Raw genomic sequence first — 22,540 nt, forward strand, 5'->3', positions numbered from 1 at the left:
CTTCAATTTCATCCATTTTCCTGCAAATGACATTTCATTTTTCTTTAGGCTGAATAACATTCCATGGTATATCTGTACTTTATCTTCTTCGTCCATTTATCAGTATTCATCACCATTTGGTTCTTGAGAACAAAGCTGCAGTAGTTGGGGGTTGGGTGTAGGGAGGGTTTTTTTGTTTGTGTGTGTGTGTGTGTGTGTGTGTGTGTGCCAGTTTTGTGGCTTGAACTGAGGGCCTGGGTGCTGTCCCTGAACTTTTATGCTCAAGATTAACACTTCCAGCCTTTTTTTTTTTTTTTTTTTTTTTGCAGTCCTGGGCTTAAGCTCAGGGCCTGAGCACTGTCCTTGGATTTTTCTCAAGGCTAAAGCTCTACCACTCAAGCCTCAGCACCACTTCTGACTTTTTCTAAGTATGTGGTACCAAGGAATTGAACTGGGGTCTTAGTGCATGCTAGGCAAGCACTCTACCACTAGACCAAACTCCCAGCCCACTTCCAGCTTTTTAATGGTTAATTGGAAATCTAAGAGTCCTATGGATCTTCCTGCCCTGGCTGACTTTGAACTGTGATCCTCCGCTCTCATCCTCTAGAGTAGTAGGATTACAGGCACAAGCCGCTAATGGCTGGCTAATTTTTTCTTGTATGTTGATTTACAGTGCTTTGAATATACTACTGGGAATTGTATGGCAGGATCATGAGGTAGATGTATTTTCTGAGGAACTTCCAAACTGATTTCCATAGTGGCTTAATGAGGGCTCTTTTTTTTTTTTTTTATTGGTACTATGGCATGAACTCAGGGCTTTGTACTTGCTAGAGGGGCTGTGCCACTTGAGCCACACTCACAGCTCTGACTCACCTTGAGATGCTGGCCTCGAGGAATCCATGGGACATGCAAAGGGCTGAAAGTTTCAAAACCAAGGAAAGTCTGTAAAGGCAAAACAGGAATTCAGAAGCCTGAAAGAAGTGACTGACGGTCTGGGCAGGTGAACTGGTGTAGACATTGGAGATTGAAGGGCTCTGGGGGTGATTAGATCAAGACAAGCCCCGCCGGGGTCATGGCATTACCATATTCCATGTCCTACCTTCCCTCAGTCTCCCCTCCACTTGGTTGACCTGGGGGGCCGGGGTAACATAATGTTTCTGCTTCAAATGCTCGGGGCTGCTGGATCAAGGTGAAAGGAGAGCTGAGACCTGTGGGAGGAGGTGGGCCTTCGTTTCCAAGCCTCCCTTCTTCACAAGCTGTCTCTCAGAGCACAAGTCTCACCCCAGATGCTGCGGTCTTAGGGGAAGATTGGGCTACTTTGAAGCTATAGGTCCATAGAGGGAGCTGAAGATTTTTCCTGAGAGTATCTTTGAGGCCAACACAATTTTGAGGCCTTGGAAGGAACTTTTCTAACCTGAGTGGACTATCTTCCACAACAGTGCCTGTGGCCCCGAGGAAGCTCCACATGAGGTGCAGGCAAGCAGCTGACTATCCTATTTCCAGACTATCCGTAGTGCTCAGCCAAGATTTGTAGATGGATGGATGAGTGGGAAAATTGAGTGAGTGAGTGAGTGAATGGACAAATGAGTGAATGAGTAGGTGAGTTCAAGTGTTTTCAAATGAATGTGTGCTTGAATGATCCTCAGAACTCACAGGTCCTTGGAACTTGCAGTGCTTGGTGGGTGAGTGGCTCACAATCAGTGTTTAATTGGCTGTGGGCAAGCAGAAGATGAGACTTAGAGGTTTTCTGAGCCCACAGAGTGGCCAAAAGTCCTAAATAAGTAAACATGGTTATTTCCCACAGTTGTCTTACAGCATGATAAAGTGCTATACTTTCCCTTGGGGAGCTTCAAAAACGCATTCCTCTAGTTTTTCTTTAATTTTGGCTCTTCAGCCATTAGCTGGAGGCTTCTTTCCATTCCCCAGATCCATGGTTAGGAGAGAGGAGGGGCAGTATGGGTGCCATTCTTGTGGGAAAGACACAAATAACTACTTCCACTCTCATTCTAAGAGCTGGACGGTTCAGATTCTTCTAGTAATCCTGGGTTCAAGCCAGAATATTCCTGTCCCTCTCCTTCCTGCCTTTCCCTCCTGCCTTTCCTAAAATGGATTTTGAGCTCATGGGGCCCTGCTGCATCTGTTCAGCCCCTGGCATGTCACCAGCTCAGACTATCATAGCACAGAGGCCACACCATGTCACCGCTGAGCACACACTATGAACACCTGTGTGTGGCGTTGGGTGAAGGCCCAGGGCTTCAGGAGCCCTTTCTTCCTGATTCTTGCCCTCAGAGAGCTCCTGACAGGTCCCTAGGACAGGAGGTTACCTGAAAAGATGACATGGGACAGAACTGTGGTGATAAGAGCTCTGAAATCTCCAGTGTTTCCATCCAATGAGGTTCTGATGGGGGTCCCAGTGTCATCCCACACACAGCAGCCCCTGTTCCTACAGGTCCCTTTAAAAGTAGGCATGTGATAGAATTCTCATTCTTGGGATCTGTGAATGGGCAATTCACACTCTTTTTCCTGCTTACTTTTTTTCTTTTATAAGCCTGAAGCTCTGGTCTAGAACTACTGATGGGTTGGAAGGGTTGGGGTTAGTATGGACTCACACTTCAGCTCAAGTAGTAAGTTGTCAGGATACATCCATCCACCCCATGTGTCATTCTCCAGCTTCTCACTGTGGACTCAGAGAGCACCAGTTGGTGTGTGGCCAAGAAGCAGGTCTGTCATTCATCACTTCCCAGAAATTAGCATCTGTGAGCCCCAGGGGACTTGACATGAGGCCACTGGAGCAGATGAATCAAAGTCCTGGAGGACTGCTGGGATGTTTGTCTCGGTGGTAGAGCTCCTACCTTGCAAGTGTGAGGCCTTGAGTTCAGACCTCAGTACTGGGGGGGAGGGGATGGGCAAAAGTCATAGAGAAGTCATAGCACTCTGTATTGAGTCCCGAGGGCTCAGGTATGAGCTTGCTTGTCCTGAAAGGCAGTTCTTATGTAGCAGCCTGTTCAGATCAGTGATTTTACCTATGTGCCTAGCCCAGTGCCAGGTCTAAGAACATGCAGGGTGCTTGCGGGTGTCTACTGTACTTTCCAGTCCCAAGATGTTTTGTCTTGGTCAAGGCAGGGTCCGGAGACTAGTGCTGTCTGTGGTCATTTCCTTATACTATGAGTTCTGGAATTACCTGGTTCAATCTAGGGCTTACAGATTATTGGTTGGATCTCACAATTTATTAGCTCTCATCTTTTGTGCCCTACCACTTGAGTCACAGCTCTACTTCTAGCTTTTTGGTAGTTAATTGGGTATAAAAATCTTAGACTCTCCTGCCCAGAGTTATCTTGGACCCATGATCCTCAGGTCTCAGCCTCCTGTGTAGCTAGGATTACAGATGTGAGCCACCAATGCCCAATGTGGACCCTTTAAAAAGTCCCTTCAGACTCAGTTTCCTCATCTGTACACTAGCAGAGGTAAAATGTAAATGAGGGAATGTGTTAGTCTCCAGTCACGGAGTGATCAAACTCTCCCCCCTGTGGCGCCTTCTGATGCTGACCTTTGTCTCAGGTGACAGGGACACCCTCAAAAGGCTTTGATGAGAAGGCATACCTGTCGGCCAAGCAGCTGAAGCCGGGAGAGGATCCTTACAGGCAGCATGCCTTTAACCAGCTGGAGAGCGACAAGCTGAGCCCAGACAGGCCCATCAGGGATACCCGCCATTACAGGTATGACTGCCCTTGAACCTATGATAGGAAGGGAAAGCCAAGGAGAGATGAAAGGTGTTTAGCTTGTTTTCTTTCACTCACGTGTATTTTCAGAAAGGAAGCTTTTTCTCAGTCTCGGTGTAGTGAGTTAGATTCAGAATCACCCTCAGTTACCCTCAGGCACCTTCCTGCCTCTCTTGGCCTACTCAGAGCCTGCCAAGGCCAACGTTTGTTGGCCCCCAGCTGGGGCCAACAAGGCCCCTCAGCTCCTCAGCCTGGCATCACAGCAAGAATGATCTGCCAGGGGACCATAGAGAAGTCTGAAGGGGGCAGAGAGTATGGCCTAGTGGTAGAGTGTTTCCTTCGCATGCATAAAGTCGTGGGAGAGATTCCTTGGTACCACATTCACTGGTGCTGTGGCTCAAATGGTGGAGTGAGCACTAGCCTTGAGAAAGCTCAAGGACAGTGTCCAGGCCCTGAATTCAAGCCCCAGGACTAGCAAACTAACTAAATAAATATCTGAAGGGCTAAGTGAACTGGGCAGCAGAAGAGGGACCTCCACTTGCCCAGTGCAAAAAGCAAAGCATGGTGACCACTCCATCCTCATCCCCATCCTCTTTCCCTCCTTTCCCCCTGCCACATTGACTCACCTCCTCAGCCCCTCCCAGAAATGCCTCCTGTGTTGTTCTTAGCTCCCCCAGCTGAGGGGAGGGCAAGCTCTTAGACCAGCATGCTGGAGCCCTTCCTCACAGTCCCAGCTCTGACCAGCCCTGGGCAAGTCCTTGTGTGTCCTGTCTGCAGTAGGAGTGGACACCCGTGGTCTCCCCCATCCTGCCATCACCTGTGGGGACAGTCTCCTCATGCAGAAGCAGCCCTGTCCCTATGCCTCCTCTACCCTGCAGCCAGCACTTCACGTTCCTGTCATTCTCCCCTTCTTTGTTTTCACACATGCTGTTGCTTCTGTCTCAACACTCCCTCACCCCTGCAGCCATCTTCAAGACTTGGCTCAGTCCTCTCCTTCCAGGAAGGCTCCTTGCCCTCTCTAGTGGAGCCTCATCCACCACTCTACCCATCTGTGGCTTTGAGTATGAACAGAAGCTGCTTCAGACCCAGCCACGGACACAGAGCTGGGCTGGGCACACAGCTGGTCCTGGTTTGAGGGGAGGCAAGAATGACTTGTGGTTTCTGCTAGACTCCATGGCTATAGGCTGGCTCCTGGGCCTGTCCTCCATCTAAGGAGCCCCTCTCCCTTCTCAAGGGGCACAAAGGGTAACTAGCCAGAGAAGACAAATTAACTAGGACCACAGGGGATTGGGGATCATGAGTCTAAACTCAAAGCATGAGTCTTTCAGAGACTCCTGGCTCCTGGAGTTTGGGTATCCCCATCTTTAGGTATCTCAAGGGCAAGTGGGTGTGAGAAAAGTTCACATACATACTCCAGCTGGATACTGGGGAGGTTTGCTTTCCTCAGGGAGAGATAGCCACTACTGGACAGTTTCTCTAAGAAAAGGACAGGTTACTAGAGCCTGGAAATTGGTGTTGCCAATCTGGCAAGTCCCTTTTCAGCCTGTTAATTAAGCCTCTTCTACCCTACCCCACAACCCACCCAATAGGCTTTTGGCAGAGGTATTTAGAAAGCATGGCAGAAGAAAAATGCCCCTCCTCCACCAATGCCCTTTATCCTGCTCCAGAATTATTTTAAAGCCTCTCAGGCCTTCTCCCTTGGGGGTCTTAGGCTAGTGGGACTCCTGCCTGCCTGCCCTACCTGCTCTGCAGGGCAGGAAATAGGACTGGGAATTCAGGCTGTGAGCTGCTGTCAGTGGAAAGGATGCTATAATGAAAAAATAGCCACTGCTGGAATAGTCAGGGAGCAGTTGTAATAAAGATCACTTATGAAAACCAGCGGAGGCGGCCGCCTTCCAGGAGCCCAAATAAATGCACTCACAGAAACAACAGAACAACAGAGGTAGGTAGGCAGGCAGAAATAGTGTGTTTTAATTCACTTTCCTGAGGATGGGGAGCTAGAAGTCTAAAACTAGGTGGGGGAACCCAGGGCTGCTGGGAAAGAAGCAAGATGGCAAGAAATACCCTGGTATTTTCTCAAAGAGCCTAGTTTCATCAGGGCCTGCCTCTGCCTGGCATCTCCAGCAGGTTTTCCTGCCTCAGAGAGAGGAGGGAGTCCGTGGCAGACAAGGTACAGACAGTATTTCCCCAGATCCTGGCAAATGACCAGAGCTGGGAGACAGGAAGAAAGAAGCCTCAAGGGTATCAGAAGTCAGAAACAGTGGGTCCTGCCTTCCCACTTTGTCTCACTGGTCTTCCCCATTGAGAGGTTTTTGGATTTTTTGTTTGTTTTGTTTTGTCTTTGACTCTGGGTGGAATTCTAGAGCCTGGTTCAGGGCCTAGATGCAGTGGAGAGTTCAAAGCAGGCAGTGGCTATGGGGTCGTGGCTCTTCCAGGTCTTTGGTGAAGATCATCTCCAGGTCCCTGGCACAGGCTTAGGACCCCCAACCTGCCTCTTTCCTCCTAGGATGCTAGTCAGGGTGGCTGACGTGGGGTGGAACACGGGTGTGGGGGTTGGGCTGTATCCTGGCTTTGTACGTGCTTCTCTGCCTCTGTTCTAGGAAGTAGCAGACCAACCATAACAACGTAGATAGCCTTCCTGGGGGTGCTCCCTCCCCCAGTGGACGGCCTCTGACCTCCCTGCTTCTTTCTCAGTTGTCCATCCATGTCCTACTCTCTGGACTTACCGGCCACCAGTGTCATCATCACCTTCCACAATGAGGCTCGTTCTACTCTCCTGCGCACTGTGAAGAGGTAGGCCCAGCTTATGTACTGGCCTTGGAGTGGGGTGGTACCTCAGGGTAAATAGAAGGTGTCCCAAGCTGGAAGTGGCTTAAGCCTATAATCCTAGTTACTCAGGAGGCTGAGATCTGAGGATCACGGTTCAAAGCCAGACTGGGCACTAAAGACCCCCATGAGACTCTTATCTCCAGTTAATCACTAGAAAATGGGAAATGGGGCTGTGGCTCAAGGGATAGGGCAGTAGCCTTGAGCTGAAGAGCTCAGGGACAGTGTCCAGCCCAGAGTTCAAGCCCCATGACCCACAAAAAAAAAGGTGTCCCCTCAATGTGGGCTCCTTTTCTGTTCCCACTGCTGTTCCAGTGTCCTGAACCGAACTCCTGCCAACTTGATCCATGAGATCATTTTAGTGGATGACTTCAGTTCAGATCGTAAGTATTAACCTTCTTCTGCATCCCTTCATGCCCTACCCCACCCTGTTTTCCCAGAACACTGAGACAAGCAGTCTTCACACTATCTTAGCTATTATACCCTACCCTTTCTCCCAACAGCTCGGGGTCTCTGGACCTTTCTAGAACCCCAGACCTGGAACTAGAAGAGGGGAGATTTGCTTTGAATTCAGTATCAGTGACGTGACATTTCTCAAAGATGGAAACAAGGCCAGGAGTTTGGCCTAGTGGTAGAGTGCTTGCCTAGCATTCACAAAGACCTGGCTTCAATTCCTCAGTACCACATATATAGGAAAAATCAGAAGAGTTGCTATGGTTCAAGTGATGAGTGCTAGCCTTGAAAAAGTCCAAGGACAATGCTCAGGCCCTGAGCTCAAGCCCGTAACTGGCAAATAAATAAATAAAGAAAGAAAGAAAGAAAGAAAGAAAGAAAGAAAGAAAGAAAGAAAGAAGAAAAGATGGAAACAACATGAACAGTGTCCTTCATCATTACAATTTGACATATACAAGAAAAATACCTCTTCCACGTAGCTCAATGATAATGGGAGAGCTAACCATTGCTGTGGCTCTCTGGCACCCTTTGTGGTGGGGTTGGGTAATGCCATAGAAGCAGACATTCCCTCAGTCTGGAGTTGGGGCAGGGCAGCTCTCTGACTGGTAACGATGACCATAGCCTTGCCTCCTCCCCCATCCCAGCCCTTTCCCTGGCCTGATATGGATCAACTCCTGGGGACTTCCATGGCAGCCAGACTACTTTTGGTCTGATGCCCACATCTGAATGAACTTGCCTTCCTTCCCTTCACCCCCAGCTGAAGACTGCCTGCTCCTGACCAGAATCCCCAAAGTCAAGTGCCTGCGTAATGACCGGAGAGAAGGTGAGTGCTTAGACTCTGGGTCCCACTGTGGACCTGTGTTGGGGTGGTCATCTCATCTTCCCGCTCCGTTTGGACACCATGCTACCCTCCTGATGACAGGGACCGTGGTCTGCAGCAGATCCTCCCTGTGTCACAGCTCAGCCTCTTCCCAGCACAGTCACGGGCACATTGCTTTCCCATGGCTTGCCTTTGTTCTGAGCATTGGGGTGGGAACAGCTTCCTTTTGGCCTTACAAGGCTACTGTAAGATTCAGTGGCAATGTAGGAAAGAAGGCTCTGAGAAAACCAAAGGGCAGGTGTAACCTCTCTTCCAGTTGAGTGATGTTTTGGAACATAAACCATGCCATAGCATCGCGCATGCCCCGTAAGGGATACAAGAGAAGCCCTTAGAAGCCTTGCAGTATAGCTCACAGGTCAGAACCAACTACTGCCACAGGCAAGTTTCCATTCTGTAGAGATGGAGGAGAGGGAGCTGGGGTGAACCAAGAGGGCTTCTGACCAGAAGTGGGCCTCAATGGGGGTACGGTTGCTTCATGAGACAGGTAAAGGGGAGCAGTGGAAAAAAGCCAGATCCAGGGACTGTACAGTCAAAGGCAGCAGTGAGCCACCAGTTTATATGAGTAGTAAGAGTTTGCCATGCACATGTGAAACGTTCGTGCTGTATCTGTGCTCACACTCAGTCTCTCTGACATCTCTTATCCCCATTCTCTGGTAGAGAAACTGGGTTTTCAGTCATTAGACAAGGCTGGTGACTGAAGAATCTAGGATCCTGCCTGCAGGTCCTGGCCCAAAGGCTAGCCTCTTAGCCTTCCTCCTTTACTTCTTTTTGTATGAGGATCCAAGATTGGTCAGCCTGGGAAACAAGCAGAGATCTGATGAGTGACTTGGGAAACCAGAAGAGAGCATTTAAACTTAGTAAGGTAGATAACAGGATGCCATAGAAGGTTTTAGAGTGAGAGAAGGTATGAGAGTATGAGAGATATATTTAAGAAGGATTGATCAGGCTAAAGGGCTGTGAGAAGACTGGTGTGGGAGACCTTCAAACAATCATGCAGGTGGCAAAGAGAAATGTCTCCTGAGCCATTAAGTTTGTTTGTAGAGACCACTGGGCCTGAGATATGCCAAGTTTAGTCAACATTGGATATAAATTCCTGGCTAGCTGCTTCTAGATGTCTTCTGAGTAGGAGGGTCAGATGGTCTTTTGGATGGCTAGGTAGTTAGAAGCAGAGTGCTGATAGCTAGGTAGATAGAGGTGTAACTTGCATTCTTAGCCGGAGACCCTTCCCTCTCCGCAGCTCATAGGACACAGATGGCTGCTCTACCAAGGATGAGACCAGCTAGGCCCTGCTGCTCCTGACCAGGCAGGGTCTGCAAAGCAATACTATTCTCTATCAGTCAGTGCACAATTAGTAATGTTGTTCTTGGTGGGGCATAGATAAAGAGAAAAAATTAACATATAAATATATGTAGGTCCCCCAGGCATCAGGTTCTTTCTTATCTGGTTTGATATGACCAGCAGGTTTACCATTTCTGAATCTTATAAATAAGAAAACAGGTTTGTCAATGTAACTAAGAGCTCAGGGTGAGCAGAGGCCTGGCATTCAAACCCAAGCTTCTCTCATTCTAGATTTGTTCTCTGTCACACCTGCTGGTGTGGTTATAGGGGATCATGTAAAGGTTCTCAAAGGGTGTGGGTTTTGTTTCCTGGCTATCTCTCAGTACCAAACCACATTTGATTACATTCTCTTCTCATTGAACCTGACTCTCTATCCATGTCAGGGGTACAGGAAGAAGAAGGGGAGGGAGAGAAAGGAAACATGGAAGCACTAAGGGGAGACCAGTCACAGGAAATCAGAGCAAGCTCCAGTCTCCAATGGGGCAGGCAGATGTTGGACTCACTGGGAAGCAAATTGGCTCAGTCCTTTCTTCTTCCTTCGTAGGGCTGATCCGGTCTCGGGTTCGAGGGGCAGATGTGGCAGCGGCTGCCATCCTCACCTTTCTGGACAGCCACTGTGAGGTGAATACCGAGTGGCTGCAGCCTATGTTGCAGCGGGTAAAGGAGGTGAGTGGCAACTTGTCCTGGAAAGCTGGGCCTCTCAGCCTCCAAGTTCCTGGCCTGAGGGCTGATGGACCATCCGGGAAGTTGCAGGCATTGTAGGAAGACTGCGTGTTGTGTCTCAGTGACTCCACCTGACTGAACTTTCCCATCTGAAAATGGGAATGGTTGTAATGTCTGTCCTGGTGGGTGGAAGTGAGATACATCAGAAGCCATCTTCCACTGTGGGTGGATATTGTTTTCCTCCTGTACTGGAGGAGCCTGTGGTCGGGCTGGGAAGCCCCAGAAGGAAGCAGGAGAGGCTGTTTCAGAGAGGGAAGGGAGGGGGAAGAGAAGGGAGAGGAGAAGAGAGAAGCGAGAAGAGGACAGGGCAGGAGGAGAGGGAAGGGGAGAGGAAAGGAGAGGAGAAGAAGGGAGAGAAGAGAGGAGGGTGAGGGGTTCCTATCATATATCTGCTATTTCCTAGAACTGGGAATTTGGGCAGATGGCAGAAAAGGATGAGGCCATTACAACTCAACCAGATGAAAACTAATAGCCCAGTTAGAAAAATGCCAAAAGGATTTGAATAGACATTTCTTTAAGGAAGATACACAAATAGCCAGTCAACCCCATGAAAAGATGTTCAATATATTGATCATTCAGGAAGTACAACTCTAAGTCATAATGAGATAGCCCTTCATCCTCTGCAGTGATGGTCAGAGTCTAAAAGATGGACAGTCACAAATGCTGGCAGGATATGGATAAACAGAAGCCCTGTATATGCTTAGTGGGAATAGAGACCAGTGCAGCCACTTTGGGAAGCAGTCTGTCAGGTTCTTAAAAGTTTAAATAGAATTACCTGTGACTCAGCTCCAGGAATAACAAACGACATCCACATGTATGTTCAGAGCAATACCATTTAGAACAGCTAAAAAAACAGAAATGTCTATCGATTTATGAATCGACAAAATGTATTCATCTACACAATTAGATATTATTGAGCCACACAAATGAAGTCCTAATAGCTGTTGTGATAGGAATGAGCTTTGGAAAATTCCTGCGAGGGGAAAGCCACTCCCCGAAGGCTGTGTGCTACATGATTCTATGTACCCCCTCTCCTAGGACCACACCCGCGTGGTGAGCCCAATCATCGATGTCATCAGTCTGGACAATTTTGCCTACCTGGCAGCATCCGCTGACCTTCGTGGAGGTGCGTCCTGCTGCACAAAGAGCAGGTGCAGGCAGAAGCCCCTGCCTGCCTGGTGCTCTTCTTCGCCATGGCTGAGTCTCAAACTGCCCAAAGACAAAATGAAGAGGGATGAAGATCAAAGGGCAGAGCTGGCCGGTCTGGTCAGCTCTGGGCACAGACAGTCACTTATCTTTCCATCTCCCAAACTCGGATGTATCTATCCCAAATGCTACTGTTAGGGACATGGGTCCTGGCAGGAGGTCAGGGTATGACAGGTGTCCCCAAGGGAGGAGAGGGGAGCCCTCCACTTTCTGAATCCCTGACATGTTCAGTCCCAGAGGTGGCTAAGACTTGGCTTGAGATGCAATGAGCTCTTGCAGTCTGGATCATTGTGAAGTGACTGAGGTGAGCTGTTAAGTGTGTGTGTTTATATACTTCGGAAAACTGCTCTCATCTGGGTTTCTAAGGTTCAGTGTAAAAGAATGTGGAGTGTTTCCTTAGTATTAATTCATATAGATTATATTTTGAAATGCTATTACTCTAGATACAGTGCATAAAGATTTTTTGTGTGCACCAGTTCTGGGGCTTGAACTTAGGGGGCCTGTGCATTGTTCCTGAGCTTCTTTGCTTAAGGCTAGTGCTCTACCTCTTAAGCCACAGATCTTTTATCTGGCTTTTTGGTAGTTAATTGGAGATAAGAGTCATGGGACTTTCCTGCCCTGCCTGGCTTCAAACTGTGATCCTCAGATCTCAGCCTCCTGGGTAACTAGGATTGCAAGCGTGAGCCACCAATACCCAGCCATGCTTATTTGTTGATGTGACTTCTAGAAATTTTAAATTAAATATATGACTTAGGTTGGTGGCTTCCCTTATTTTTTTTCCCCACACCAACTACAGTAGACAAGAATCACATTGGGCTGTTTAAGATTTATGGTTCACTTTCTTAGTTTTAATTGCCATATTCCAAGTGCACTACTCTGAGGTTTTGGCTACTGCTGGGGACAACACAGACACAAAACATTTCACCATGCTGCCAATGCTGCCAGAGACTGCTGCTCTCAGAAGCTGTGACTGGGAGCAGGTGGGCATAGAGGATCTGCCATCTGGGGGCCACCCCGGTCAGATTGTGGGATTGGATGGGATTCTGCGGGGAGCCAAGCATTTCCTCTGAGAAATTAGACCTCTGAATTACCCTGCCTGGAATTCCTTTTCCCCAGATGTCTGCATGCATCTATCTGCTCATGCATCAGATCTTTGCTCAAGTTGCTTTGTCAGAGAGCCTTGCCCAAAGCCCTCCATTTGAGGACTCTGATCAAGGGAGACTGAGGTGTCAAAGTGAGGGGCTCAGCCCCCCTGGTAGGCTCTGTCCTGAGCATGCTGCGTCCTCTCTGTTCTGTAGGATTCGACTGGAGCCTGCATTTCAAGTGGGAGCAGATACCCCTGGAGCAGAAGATGACCCGGACTGACCCCACCAAGCCCATCAGGTCAGGACTGACCCAATTTCCACCTTCCTTCCTGAGCCCGGAATCTCGGAGGACCCTGAGTATATACAGTCTGGGTACTGACTCTGTTCTAGGCCCCAGGGTCTATAGGCAGAAATTTGGGTCAAAAGGCCTTGGGGTCCTAGAGCCATCATAAGAGACTTCTGGATCCTCCAGTTCACTGGGTATCTCTTCCTTCTTCCTGCCCCAGGACACCTGTCATAGCCGGTGGAATCTTTGTGATTGACAAGTCCTGGTTTAACCACTTGGGAAAGTATGATGCCCAGATGGACATCTGGGGAGGAGAGAATTTCGGTGAGTTGGGAAACAATGAGTGAGCACTTGACAGCCCTGACTGAAGTAGGAGTTGACACAGATTAAATCATTTAATCCTCACAAGGGCCCTATGAAGTAAGAGCCATGGTCTCTATTTCATTATAAAACAGAATCAGACAGACAGAGCAGTTTGTCTGGAGTCACACAGCAAGACAATAAAATGTTTAGGTGTTTAGGGGAAGCCTGTGACATTCCTTCACAGGAATGTCTGCTCTGAACATAGACCACAGCTTAACTATGTGGCTGCTTCCCTGTCATAAGGGCCGGGGGAAACATTGGCCTCTGTGACAGTGTCCAGTCTGGGTGTAAGAGATCTGACCTAGTGTGTTCAGGCTGTTTGGTACTGGGTCCTAGTTTCCTGCAGAGATTGCTCTGGACAATACATGAGTTGACAAGTTAAAATTCAGGTGTAGTGCTGAGTACTGGTGGCTTACACCTAGAACCATTGATACTTGGGAGGCAGAGATCTGGGGCTTGAGATTCGATCCCAGCCCAAGCAGACAAATCCAAGAGACTCTTATCTCCAATTAACCAACAAAAAGTCAGATGTGGGGCTATGGCTCAGAATTGATAGAGTGTCAGCCTTGAGCAGAAAAAAGTTAAGCAAGAGTGCAAGGTCCAGCTGGGGGTAGCTCATGCCTGTAATCCTAGCTACTCAAGAGGCTGAGATCTGAGGATCATGGTTCAAAGATAACCAGGTAAGAAAAATCCATGAGACTCTTATCTCCAACTAACCACCAGAAAACTGGAAGTGTCTCTGTGGCTCAAAGTGATAGAGCACTAGCCTTAAGTGAAAAAGCTCAGGGACAATGTCCAAGCCCTGAGTTCAAGCGCCACAAAAAAGTAAGTGTGGGGACTGGAGTGTGTCCTAGTGGTAGAGTGCTTGCCTAGCATGCATGAAGCCTTGGGTGTGATTCCTTGGTGGCACATACACAGAAAAAGCTGGAAGTGGTACTATGCTCCAGTGGTAGAGTGCTAGCCTTGAGTAAAAGAAGGTTAGGGACAGTGCTCATGAGTTCAAGCCCCAGGACTGGCAAAAAATAATAAGTGCAAGGCCCTAAATTGAAACCTCAGTACAGGCAAACACACATACAAATTCAGATAAAGTGCCAGTGGCCACCATCGCTATGTATGAGGCTGTTGGAATGTTCTGGACCCAGGAAGATGACAGCTGCTTGACTCCCAGAATCAGTGGGAAGGAAAGCTTCAGGCTGAGCATTGACAGAGCAAACTTATTTCATGCCCCAGTCCCTCACCTCTTGGCCCTGTCCTAGGGTTGCAGTGTGCCATGGACTGGTCACTACACTGCAACTCCAACATGCGTGGGAAGTCAGCAACCAGTTTTTTTTTAATTTGCATAGTAAAAATGGAGATGTGGAGAAATGGAGGAGAGTCTATTGGGTATTGGGTTGGGTCCTAATGGGGTACAGCTGTTAGCCCTGCCTGGGTGTTTATAAAGAACCTGCTTACAGTGTGGGCAAGATACAAGGCTAGGGTCAGTACAGGTCTGGGTGGCACAGGTCTGAAATCAGGGTGCTGAAATGTTCTTACACTATAGCCAGAGCATGTCATCAGCTGACACCCATTGTCACCACCCCTGCCAAACCCACCAGAGGATAAAAGGAAGCCCACAGGGACAGCTCCCCCTCTAGTGGCCAGAGAGGGTAGAGGGTTGTCCCAAGAGGTCCCCACAAGCCGCAGAGGGCACCCTGCAGTCTAAAACTCAAAGCCCTGTTCCTGCTCCTTTAGCTCTTCCGCATGTCCTCCCTCATCCTGACTGGATTTCTCAGCAGTGGGTAGGGTCAGTGCTTCTCACCCATTTGACAGGCGAGAAAACTAAGTCAGAAGATGCCATGTCCCATGGGTGGGTGCAGGGGATTTAGCAGATCTCCTTCAGTGTCCTGTGGGGTTTCGAGGTCAAAGTCAGTGTCTGCAAGATGTTAGAAGTAGCGTTTCATCCTCTCTCTCCACTGAGACAGCAGATGCGCGCCCCCCCCCCCCCAATGCCAGCCAACTGGAGTGCAAGGGACATGGTCCTTCCTCCCTTCTGGAACTTAATCTTGGAAAGTGTTGCCAGGCAAACATTTGGTTGTCTGAATTCTGGGCCGGGGTGCACCCTGACCCCATTTCATGTGTGTCAGGCTTAAGTGACCTCCTTTGTGTCCTGAGTCTCAGCCCAAGGCAGTGTTGGCAGTCTGTTTCCTGCAGACTTGGAAAGCAGAGAAGGAACTCTCCTTACACCAGAGGCTTTTTTCTGTCCTTCTTGTTCTTCTACTTTTTATTTATTTATTTTTATTTTTTAGGCTGGGCACTGACAGAGAAATGAGAGAATGATCAAATAGCTCATTTCAAACTCTGCCTGAGGCTAGGGCTCAGGGTTGGGAAGCTTGAAAGGGGTAGCCTGGAGAGCTTTGGTGAAGGCTTTTGTTTCTTAGAAGAAATGCAGAATGTCTCAGCTTGCTGCCAGCTCACGCGTTCAGCACTGGGACAGTTTGGAGCGGAATGGGGGGGGAGGGGACTCCTGTCTTTGCTGGCTCTGAGCCTTTCTTTTTTTTATTCCTTTCTGGAAGGCACAAAGATACTCAAGCTGGGATGTATTCCTGTGTCCTTGGAGACAACTCAAGCTCTCAGTAGCCCAGAAGGGCTGGGCTGGTGGATGTGGAAACCTTAGTCACCCTAGGAATCATTTTTAAATGTACTCAGTTAAGTTAGACCCCATTGGCTCATGCCTGTAATCCTAGCTACTCAGGAAGCTGAGACCTGAGGATTGCAGTTCAAAGCAAGCCTTAGGATAGTCTGTGAGACTCTTATCTCCAATTAAACAACAAAATAGTCTGGAAGTACAGCTATGGCTCAAGTGGTAGAGCACTAGCCTTGAGCAAAAAACTGAGGGATTACTTTTAGGGGAAGAACACAAAAGTACAATGCCTCTGTGTCTCTGATCATATAAAATAATCTCTCTTTCTCTCTCTCTCTCTCTCTCTCTCTCTCTCTCTCTCTCTCTCTCTCTCTCTCTCTCTCTCTCTCTCTCTCTCTCTGGCCATTTCTGGGCTTGGGCTCAAGGCATGAGCACTGTCTTTGGGTTTTCTCAAGTCTAGAGCTCTACCACTGGAGCCACAGCACCCACTTCTGGCTTTTTTCTATGTATGTGGTACCGAGGACTCAAACCCGGCTCTTCATGCATCCTAGGCAAGCACTCCACTAGGCCAAACTCACAGCCCCCCCACACAAATGATGAGGGACAGTGCCAAGCCAAAGTCAAGCCCTGGGACCGGCACACACAAAAACAAGGTTTATCTGGCTCTTCCATAACCCTCAGAAAGAATTTGGCTAAAGAGGAACAGAGACAGCCTCTTGTGGAGACCACCTGAGCCTCAAGGCAGACCTAGGGCCAGACAGAGAGATGCCAGCTAGAGATAGCTGCAGCACTGTGTCCTTCCTTAGTTCAGATGTGGCCTCGGGCCTCATGGGCATAGGCTAGAAATGATACTACACCTTGATATAGCCTGGCTTCTTTCCATGGTCCTGGGAACAGGGATGTATATGTGTGTATGTGTGTGTAAACTCATCCCTCGTAATTTGTGGAGTGAGCATGTGCATGGAGTGGAGCTCCCCATTCTATCAGGCCCAAGAGCTGGAACCCCAGCGAGTCAGCCTCTCACTGCGGCCACCCTGCTGACACTGCCATTCCCTGCAGAGCTGTCCTTCAGGGTGTGGATGTGTGGCGGGAGCTTGGAGATCGTGCCCTGCAGCCGAGTGGGCCATGTCTTCAGGAAGCGGCATCCCTACAACTTCCCCGAGGGCAACGCCCTGACCTATATCAGGTAGGCTGTAGTGTAGATGAGCCGTCTCCCCTCCCTGCAGCCTCCTGCTCCAATTTCTCACCACAGGGCTTGGGGCTCTCAGCTACTTCTTGGGCCTTGGTTGCTGCACTGTCCCCCTCCAGAACGGACCTTCTGAGATTCCAGGTGTTTCTGGAGATAAAAGGAGGAAGTTGGGAGTCTTGTCACCACATTTTTCTTGTCTTCTTTCGTCCATGAGAGAAGTGCTTCCCCCCTCTGCTCACTGAACCCCAAGCACTGGTCATAGGTACCAGCGTCCTCGTCTTGACTCACTCAAGTATCTATCCATCCAAGGCACCAGCCTCTGGGAGTGCATGGTCTCATAGCACGACCACCCCGTGTCCCTCTGTCTTCACGGGGTGGTGTGGGCTGGTGGGGGACTGCCCTGAGCATCTCTCCTAAGGATAGGTCTGCCTCATCCACCTATGGTTCAGAGCAAGAGCTTTCCAAATGGCCAAGAGTTTGTTTGGCTTTTTCTACCTTATTATTGTTATTGTTACAATAATTATTATTTTTTGCCAGTCTTGGGCCTTCAACTCAGGGCCTGGGCACTGTCCTTGGGCTTTCTCAAGGCTAGAGCTCTACCACTTGAGCCTTAGCACCACTTCCAGCTTTTTTCTAAGTACATGGTACCAAGGAATTGAACCTGGGTCTTCATGCATGCTAGGCAAGCACTCTACCACTAGGCCAAACTCCCAGCTGCTGTTTCTAAGCTCTTTTGATCAAGGCTAGTGCTCTACCGCTTTGAGCCACTTCTTCACTTCTGGTGGTTAATTGGAGGTAAGAGTCTCACAGTCTTTCCTGCCTGAGCTGGCTTTGAGCCTTGATCCTCAGATCTCAGCCTCCTGAGTAGCTAGGATTAAAGGAGTGAGCCACCAGTACATACCAAAAACATACATTTTTTAATCCTAACGTATGTTTTTAATTCGTCATATATGAGCTCATCTTAATCGTAACCCTGGCCCTGCCTGGTGACCTCTTTTGCTTTCTCCTCTCCCTGTAGGAATACCAAGCGGACTGCAGAGGTGTGGATGGATGAGTATAAGCAGTACTACTATGAGGCCCGGCCCTCAGCTATTGGGAAGGCCTTTGGCAGGTGGGCTTCAGCTTATTCTTTACACCTGCAGCTTGTTAGTTCCCCCCCAGCAAAATACCAAGTAGTGTGCATCTCGGGGGAGGCACTCCTAGTCTCCCTAGAAACTGAGCGTCTGTCCCCCCTCCCCTGCCCTGGGCTCCTCTAGCACATGGGATGCAGGGATAAGCCAAAGCTGGCAATGACAGCATTGCTCACCCAAAGCTGCCACAGGCCAAGGAGCATCTGTAGGACTACTTAGGGAAGGGTGGTGTGCAGAAGGCATTTGGGGTGTGGTCTCCACCTCCGTTCAGAATTGGAATCTGTTCTCAGCATAGTCTAGTTAAGCATTTCAAAATGCAGATGGGTTGTGAAATCGATTTAGTGAATCGTGACCAGTATTAACAAAGAGGAAGAGAAAAACACTGTCGCTTAGATTAGCACAGAACAGAACAGAAAGTCAGAGTTGACTGCAATTAAAGGTGAGTATTGTTTTATGAAACAATGTGAGCTTGTACACATACATGGGGGTGCGCCATCACGATGTAAGGTTGGGGTCAGAGAAGTTTGGAAACATGGGGAATGAATCATCTTCCCTCTATTTACTTTGAGCTATTTGTCACTAAATATTTCTTTTAATGGAAAACTGATGTTAACTGAGCACCTACCTTGGGCTAAACACTTCATATCCCTGATATTCATTTGATTGCCACCTCACTCTAAGGTGAATAGTTGTTTGTGTGCCTTGATTACCATAGAAGAAACTGAGGCAAGAAGAGTCTTCCTCCCATGGAGAGGAAGGTGAGGAGATTGACCTCATATCCCAATGACTTGTCAAGTGACTCTTATTTGTGGGGCTCTTGACAGATGGTGTGTGTGCACGCGCACGGTAGTAGAACTAGAGGCTTGGATGTTGTCCCTTAACTTCTTTGTCAAAGCTGGCATTCTACCACTTGAGCCACACCTCCTTTTGGCCTTTTGCTGGCTATTTGGAGAAAAGAGCTTGTGGAGTTTTCTGCAAGGCTAGTTTTGAACCACAATCCTGAGGAACAAAGATTACAGCAGTGAGCTCCCAGCTCCCATCTCTGAAAGATGTTTAAAGTTTGTTATTGTCCTTACACCCTTCCTCCTAAACTGCAAGTCGTAAGTTGAGTGCCAGTGGCTCACACCTGTAATCCTAGCTACTCAGGAGGCTGAGATTGATCACAGTTCTCCTGGGACTTTGTACCTAAGTTCTATCTCTTCCTCCAGTGTGGCCTCTCGGATTGAGCAGAGGAAGAAGATGGACTGCAAGTCATTCCGTTGGTACCTAGAGAACGTCTATCCTGAGCTCACGTGAGTATAGGCTGGTGGCTGACTATGGCCTGGGGGCCACCTTAGTGTGGCTGCTTCTATTCATTTTTCTGGAAAGGTTCTGGGGGAATGGATCAGTTATCAGATGTGATACAGTGTTGAATTCTGTGTGTACGGTGTGTGTGTGTGTGTGTGTGTGTGTGTGTGTGTGTTGTGTGTGTGCTAGTTCTGGAACTTGAACTCGGAGCCTCCTACAGTTGCTTAGCTATTTTGCTCAAGACTGGCTCTCTACCACTTGAGCAATAGGTCCACCTCTGACTTTTTTTAGGGGGGAGGGTCAGTTGTAGAGCTTGTAGATGGAAATAAGGCATCCTGGGAAAGGGCACAGATTGCTGTTCTGTGAAGGCAGTTAAGGTCTAATATCAGCCCTTTTAGAGGAGAGCCACCGAGAAGGAGGCAAATGTGGGTGTAATGCAAACGGAAAAGTTCAGCTGGCTCTGCCAGGCAGCTGGGAAAGGTGAACAGGGCTGCCATCTTGGCTACTCAGGCCTATGACCACGGGGGCAGTGCATCTGCTCTAATATGTTCCCATCTCCTTCGCGCCCCCCCCCACCCCCAGTCTTCCCAGGTTCCTCCAGCAAGCATCACTAGGTAGTCACACATGGACAGCGCCCTCTGGCTTCTGCCTGCTGCTCAGCAGGCACATTTCCCTAAGCCACAGGCAATAGGGAGAATACTTGAGGGTCAGGCACAGCCTAGACTCCTTGCAGCACAGGTCTCAATGAGGCTGCAGCAGGCATCTTGTCTCTGCAGAGAGAGAGACAAAAGAATCTGGCTTTATATCTTTAATCACTAGTGAAACTGGTCGCCTTTTTGTATTTGGGTATTTTCAGTTTGTGTCTCTGAAAAGCAACCCCTTCCTTGTCATTTTGACCATGAGTGTGGCCACCTTTGGCCACAGCCTCTTCCAAGCCATGGGGCCCTGTGTTTCCAGCCTCAGTCTCCCTCCAGGCTCCTCTGTGACTTGGGCCTGGCCTCTTGGGTAGTTCTTAGACTTCAGAAGAACTTGCTGTGGACTGAGGCTATTCTCTTCTTGCCTTTCCCTCCTTCTTCTCCCTGCTGGCCAGCTGTGCAGGTCTCAGAATTGGGGTAATTGGATGCTGTCCTCTGGTGGAAGGGGGAGGTCATGAGGAGAGCAGGGAGCCAGCCTGACCGCTGCCTTTTCTCTCAGTGTCCCAGTGAAGGAGGTCCTCCCGGGCATCATTAAGCAAGGTGTAAACTGCCTGGAATCCCAGGGCCAGGACACCACAGGCGACTTCCTGCTGGGAATGGGAATCTGTAGAGGATCTGCCAAGAGTCCCCCACCTGCCCAGGTAAGCTGCTTGGGGCTTCAGGGAGAACCCAGAGAGGCAGAGGAGCCTGGACCATGATCAGAGACCATTCTCATCCTCTGTCCACACCCTCCACAAAGCCTCCTTCTTAGAGGCCCCCACTTTCCAGCTCTATGCCCATTCCCATCTCAACCCTTTTGCCACCCACTTTCTCCTTCCCCTTCTAGCAGGAGCCATGGTGCCTGGACAGCTCCCAATTCTCTCCTGGGGTGCAGCTGTGGTCGTGCATGAGACAGACCACAGACCTCCAACACTGTGCACATGAGTGTTACACGCTCACACGGGAACAGACGCAGGGTGGTCCTGTCCCATATGCTGACATTTTCCCCTGTACTCTAGCATACCTTGGCAACCCTCGGACAAGTTTCTGCTGACCTTCTCCATCTTAATAGTTCATTCTGGAAACTTGTAAACATACAGAAGAATGCAAAGAACTCTGCAGTAAATACCATCCACCCGCCTGCCCGCAGCTTCTACAATTGTTTCTAGAAAATCCTATAGAAATACACTATTTGCTTTGCCCTCGATCTATCTGTCCTTTTATTTATTTATTTATTTATTTTGTGTTGCAGGCATGGCTGTTCAGTGACCATCTCATCCAGCAGCAAGGGAAGTGCCTGGCAGCCACCTCCACCTTAATGTCCTCCCCGGGGTCCCTAGTCACGCTGCAGGTGTGCAACCCCAGAGAAGGCAAGCAGGTAAGCCCCTTCCCCACAGACAGCAGCCTTGGGCAGAGCAGAGTGAGGGTCTGTGGCCTAGCGGAGCATAACGAATTCGGTTCCTCCTGGGGGAGTTGCACTGAGATCCTTATCCACCCTCGCAGCCCTGGAATGAGGCAGTGCCACACAGACCCATCTCATAGGTGAGATTCACACAGCACAGGCTGTCAGATCACACACACAACTGGGAGGGGTGGAGCTGGGGTTTAAACGAGGGTCAGAGTCTCCTAAGCCCATAATTTTAAACCAGCACAGAGCAGATACCCCATACGTGTGTGTGTGTGTGTGTGTGTGTGTGTGTGTGTGTGTGTGTACACATGTGTGTGTGCAGGCATGTGCACACATGTACTGAATTCAGGGTCTAGGTACTGTCCCTTTGCTCCCCCCCACCACCCCGCCAGTATCTATGACTAGGCCAAACTCCTGGCCCCTTCTTTAGCTTCTTTTAAAAGCACAAGGGGGGCCAGGAGTTTGGCCTAGTGGTTAAAGTGCTTGCCTAGCATGCATGAAGACCCGGGTTCAATTCCTTGGTACCACATACATAGAAAAAAGCCGGAAGTGGTGCTGAGGCTCAAGTGGTAGAGCTCTAGCTTTGAGAAAATCCAAGGACAGGCTCAGGCCCTGAGCTCAAGTCCAGGACTGGCAAAAAAAACCCAAACAAACAAAAGCACAAGGCTAGCACTCTACTATTGAATGATATCTATAGTCTGGCTTCCTGGCGAGTAATTAGATATGAGTCTCACTGACTTTTCTTCCTAGCATGACTTCAAACTTCCATCCTCAGATCTCAGCCTCCTGAGTAGCTAGGATCACAGTGTAGAGCCATCAACTCAATAAGTTATTTCTTGAGTGCTGGTTGCCTGAAGAAACAAAGGCACAGAGGTAGTGAATTCCAGGCTGGCATAACTAGCCTCTGCAGAAAGCTCATTTGTCCACCAATCAGAGTATACCCAGGAGTCCTGGCCATGAAGGGAAGAACTGGAGCTCAGAGAGATGAAGTTACTTGCTCAGGGTACACAGCAACTGGTGACAGAAGCTAGATGTCTAAAATCAACCAGCGCCCTCTCTATTGCTCCCTTGCTGGCCCCAACTCCCTGGGGAATGGGACACAAGGCAGGAGCTGCTCCAGGATTTCCCTGACTACCATGCTGGCAGTACTGATGGCCAGCCAGCTGGCAGGTCAGTGTGGAGATGAGGCAGGGCCTGGCTGTCATCCTCAGCCTGCAGGATGTTCCCCCCGCCTTCTTCTGTTGCTTGGATCAGCTCTTTCTTTAGGGATGACTGGAAGTTTGCTATTCCATTCTGGAAAAGCAGCCAGGCCTTCTCCCTCCAGCTGTGCTATGTGCGTACATAAAAGTGTGTGTGCACATGCACACATGAGTG

At 49.1% G+C, this 22,540-nt stretch overlaps 1 protein-coding gene across 1 annotated transcript in view; it reads left to right on the plus strand.

The window, feature by feature from the left end:
• Galnt16 (polypeptide N-acetylgalactosaminyltransferase 16) overlaps positions 1-22,540 on the plus strand; it is a 77,321-nt gene that overhangs the window by 50,129 nt on the left and 4,652 nt on the right. Inside the window, exons 2-14 of the mRNA XM_090344356.1 lie at positions 3,538-3,695; positions 6,393-6,491; positions 6,840-6,907; positions 7,735-7,800; positions 9,740-9,861; positions 10,957-11,044; positions 12,423-12,507; positions 12,716-12,819; positions 16,538-16,664; positions 17,686-17,778; positions 19,006-19,089; positions 20,279-20,420; positions 21,011-21,136. Coding sequence (XP_090200482.1) covers positions 3,538-3,695; positions 6,393-6,491; positions 6,840-6,907; positions 7,735-7,800; positions 9,740-9,861; positions 10,957-11,044; positions 12,423-12,507; positions 12,716-12,819; positions 16,538-16,664; positions 17,686-17,778; positions 19,006-19,089; positions 20,279-20,420; positions 21,011-21,136 — 1,362 coding nt within the window. The remainder of the gene's footprint in view (positions 1-3,537; positions 3,696-6,392; positions 6,492-6,839; positions 6,908-7,734; positions 7,801-9,739; positions 9,862-10,956; positions 11,045-12,422; positions 12,508-12,715; positions 12,820-16,537; positions 16,665-17,685; positions 17,779-19,005; positions 19,090-20,278; positions 20,421-21,010; positions 21,137-22,540) is intronic.

This window comes from Megascapheus bottae, chromosome 14 (assembly GCF_031878675.1).
Source record: "Megascapheus bottae isolate mThoBot1 chromosome 14, mThoBot2.hap1, whole genome shotgun sequence".
Lineage (NCBI taxonomy): Eukaryota > Metazoa > Chordata > Mammalia > Rodentia > Geomyidae > Megascapheus > Megascapheus bottae.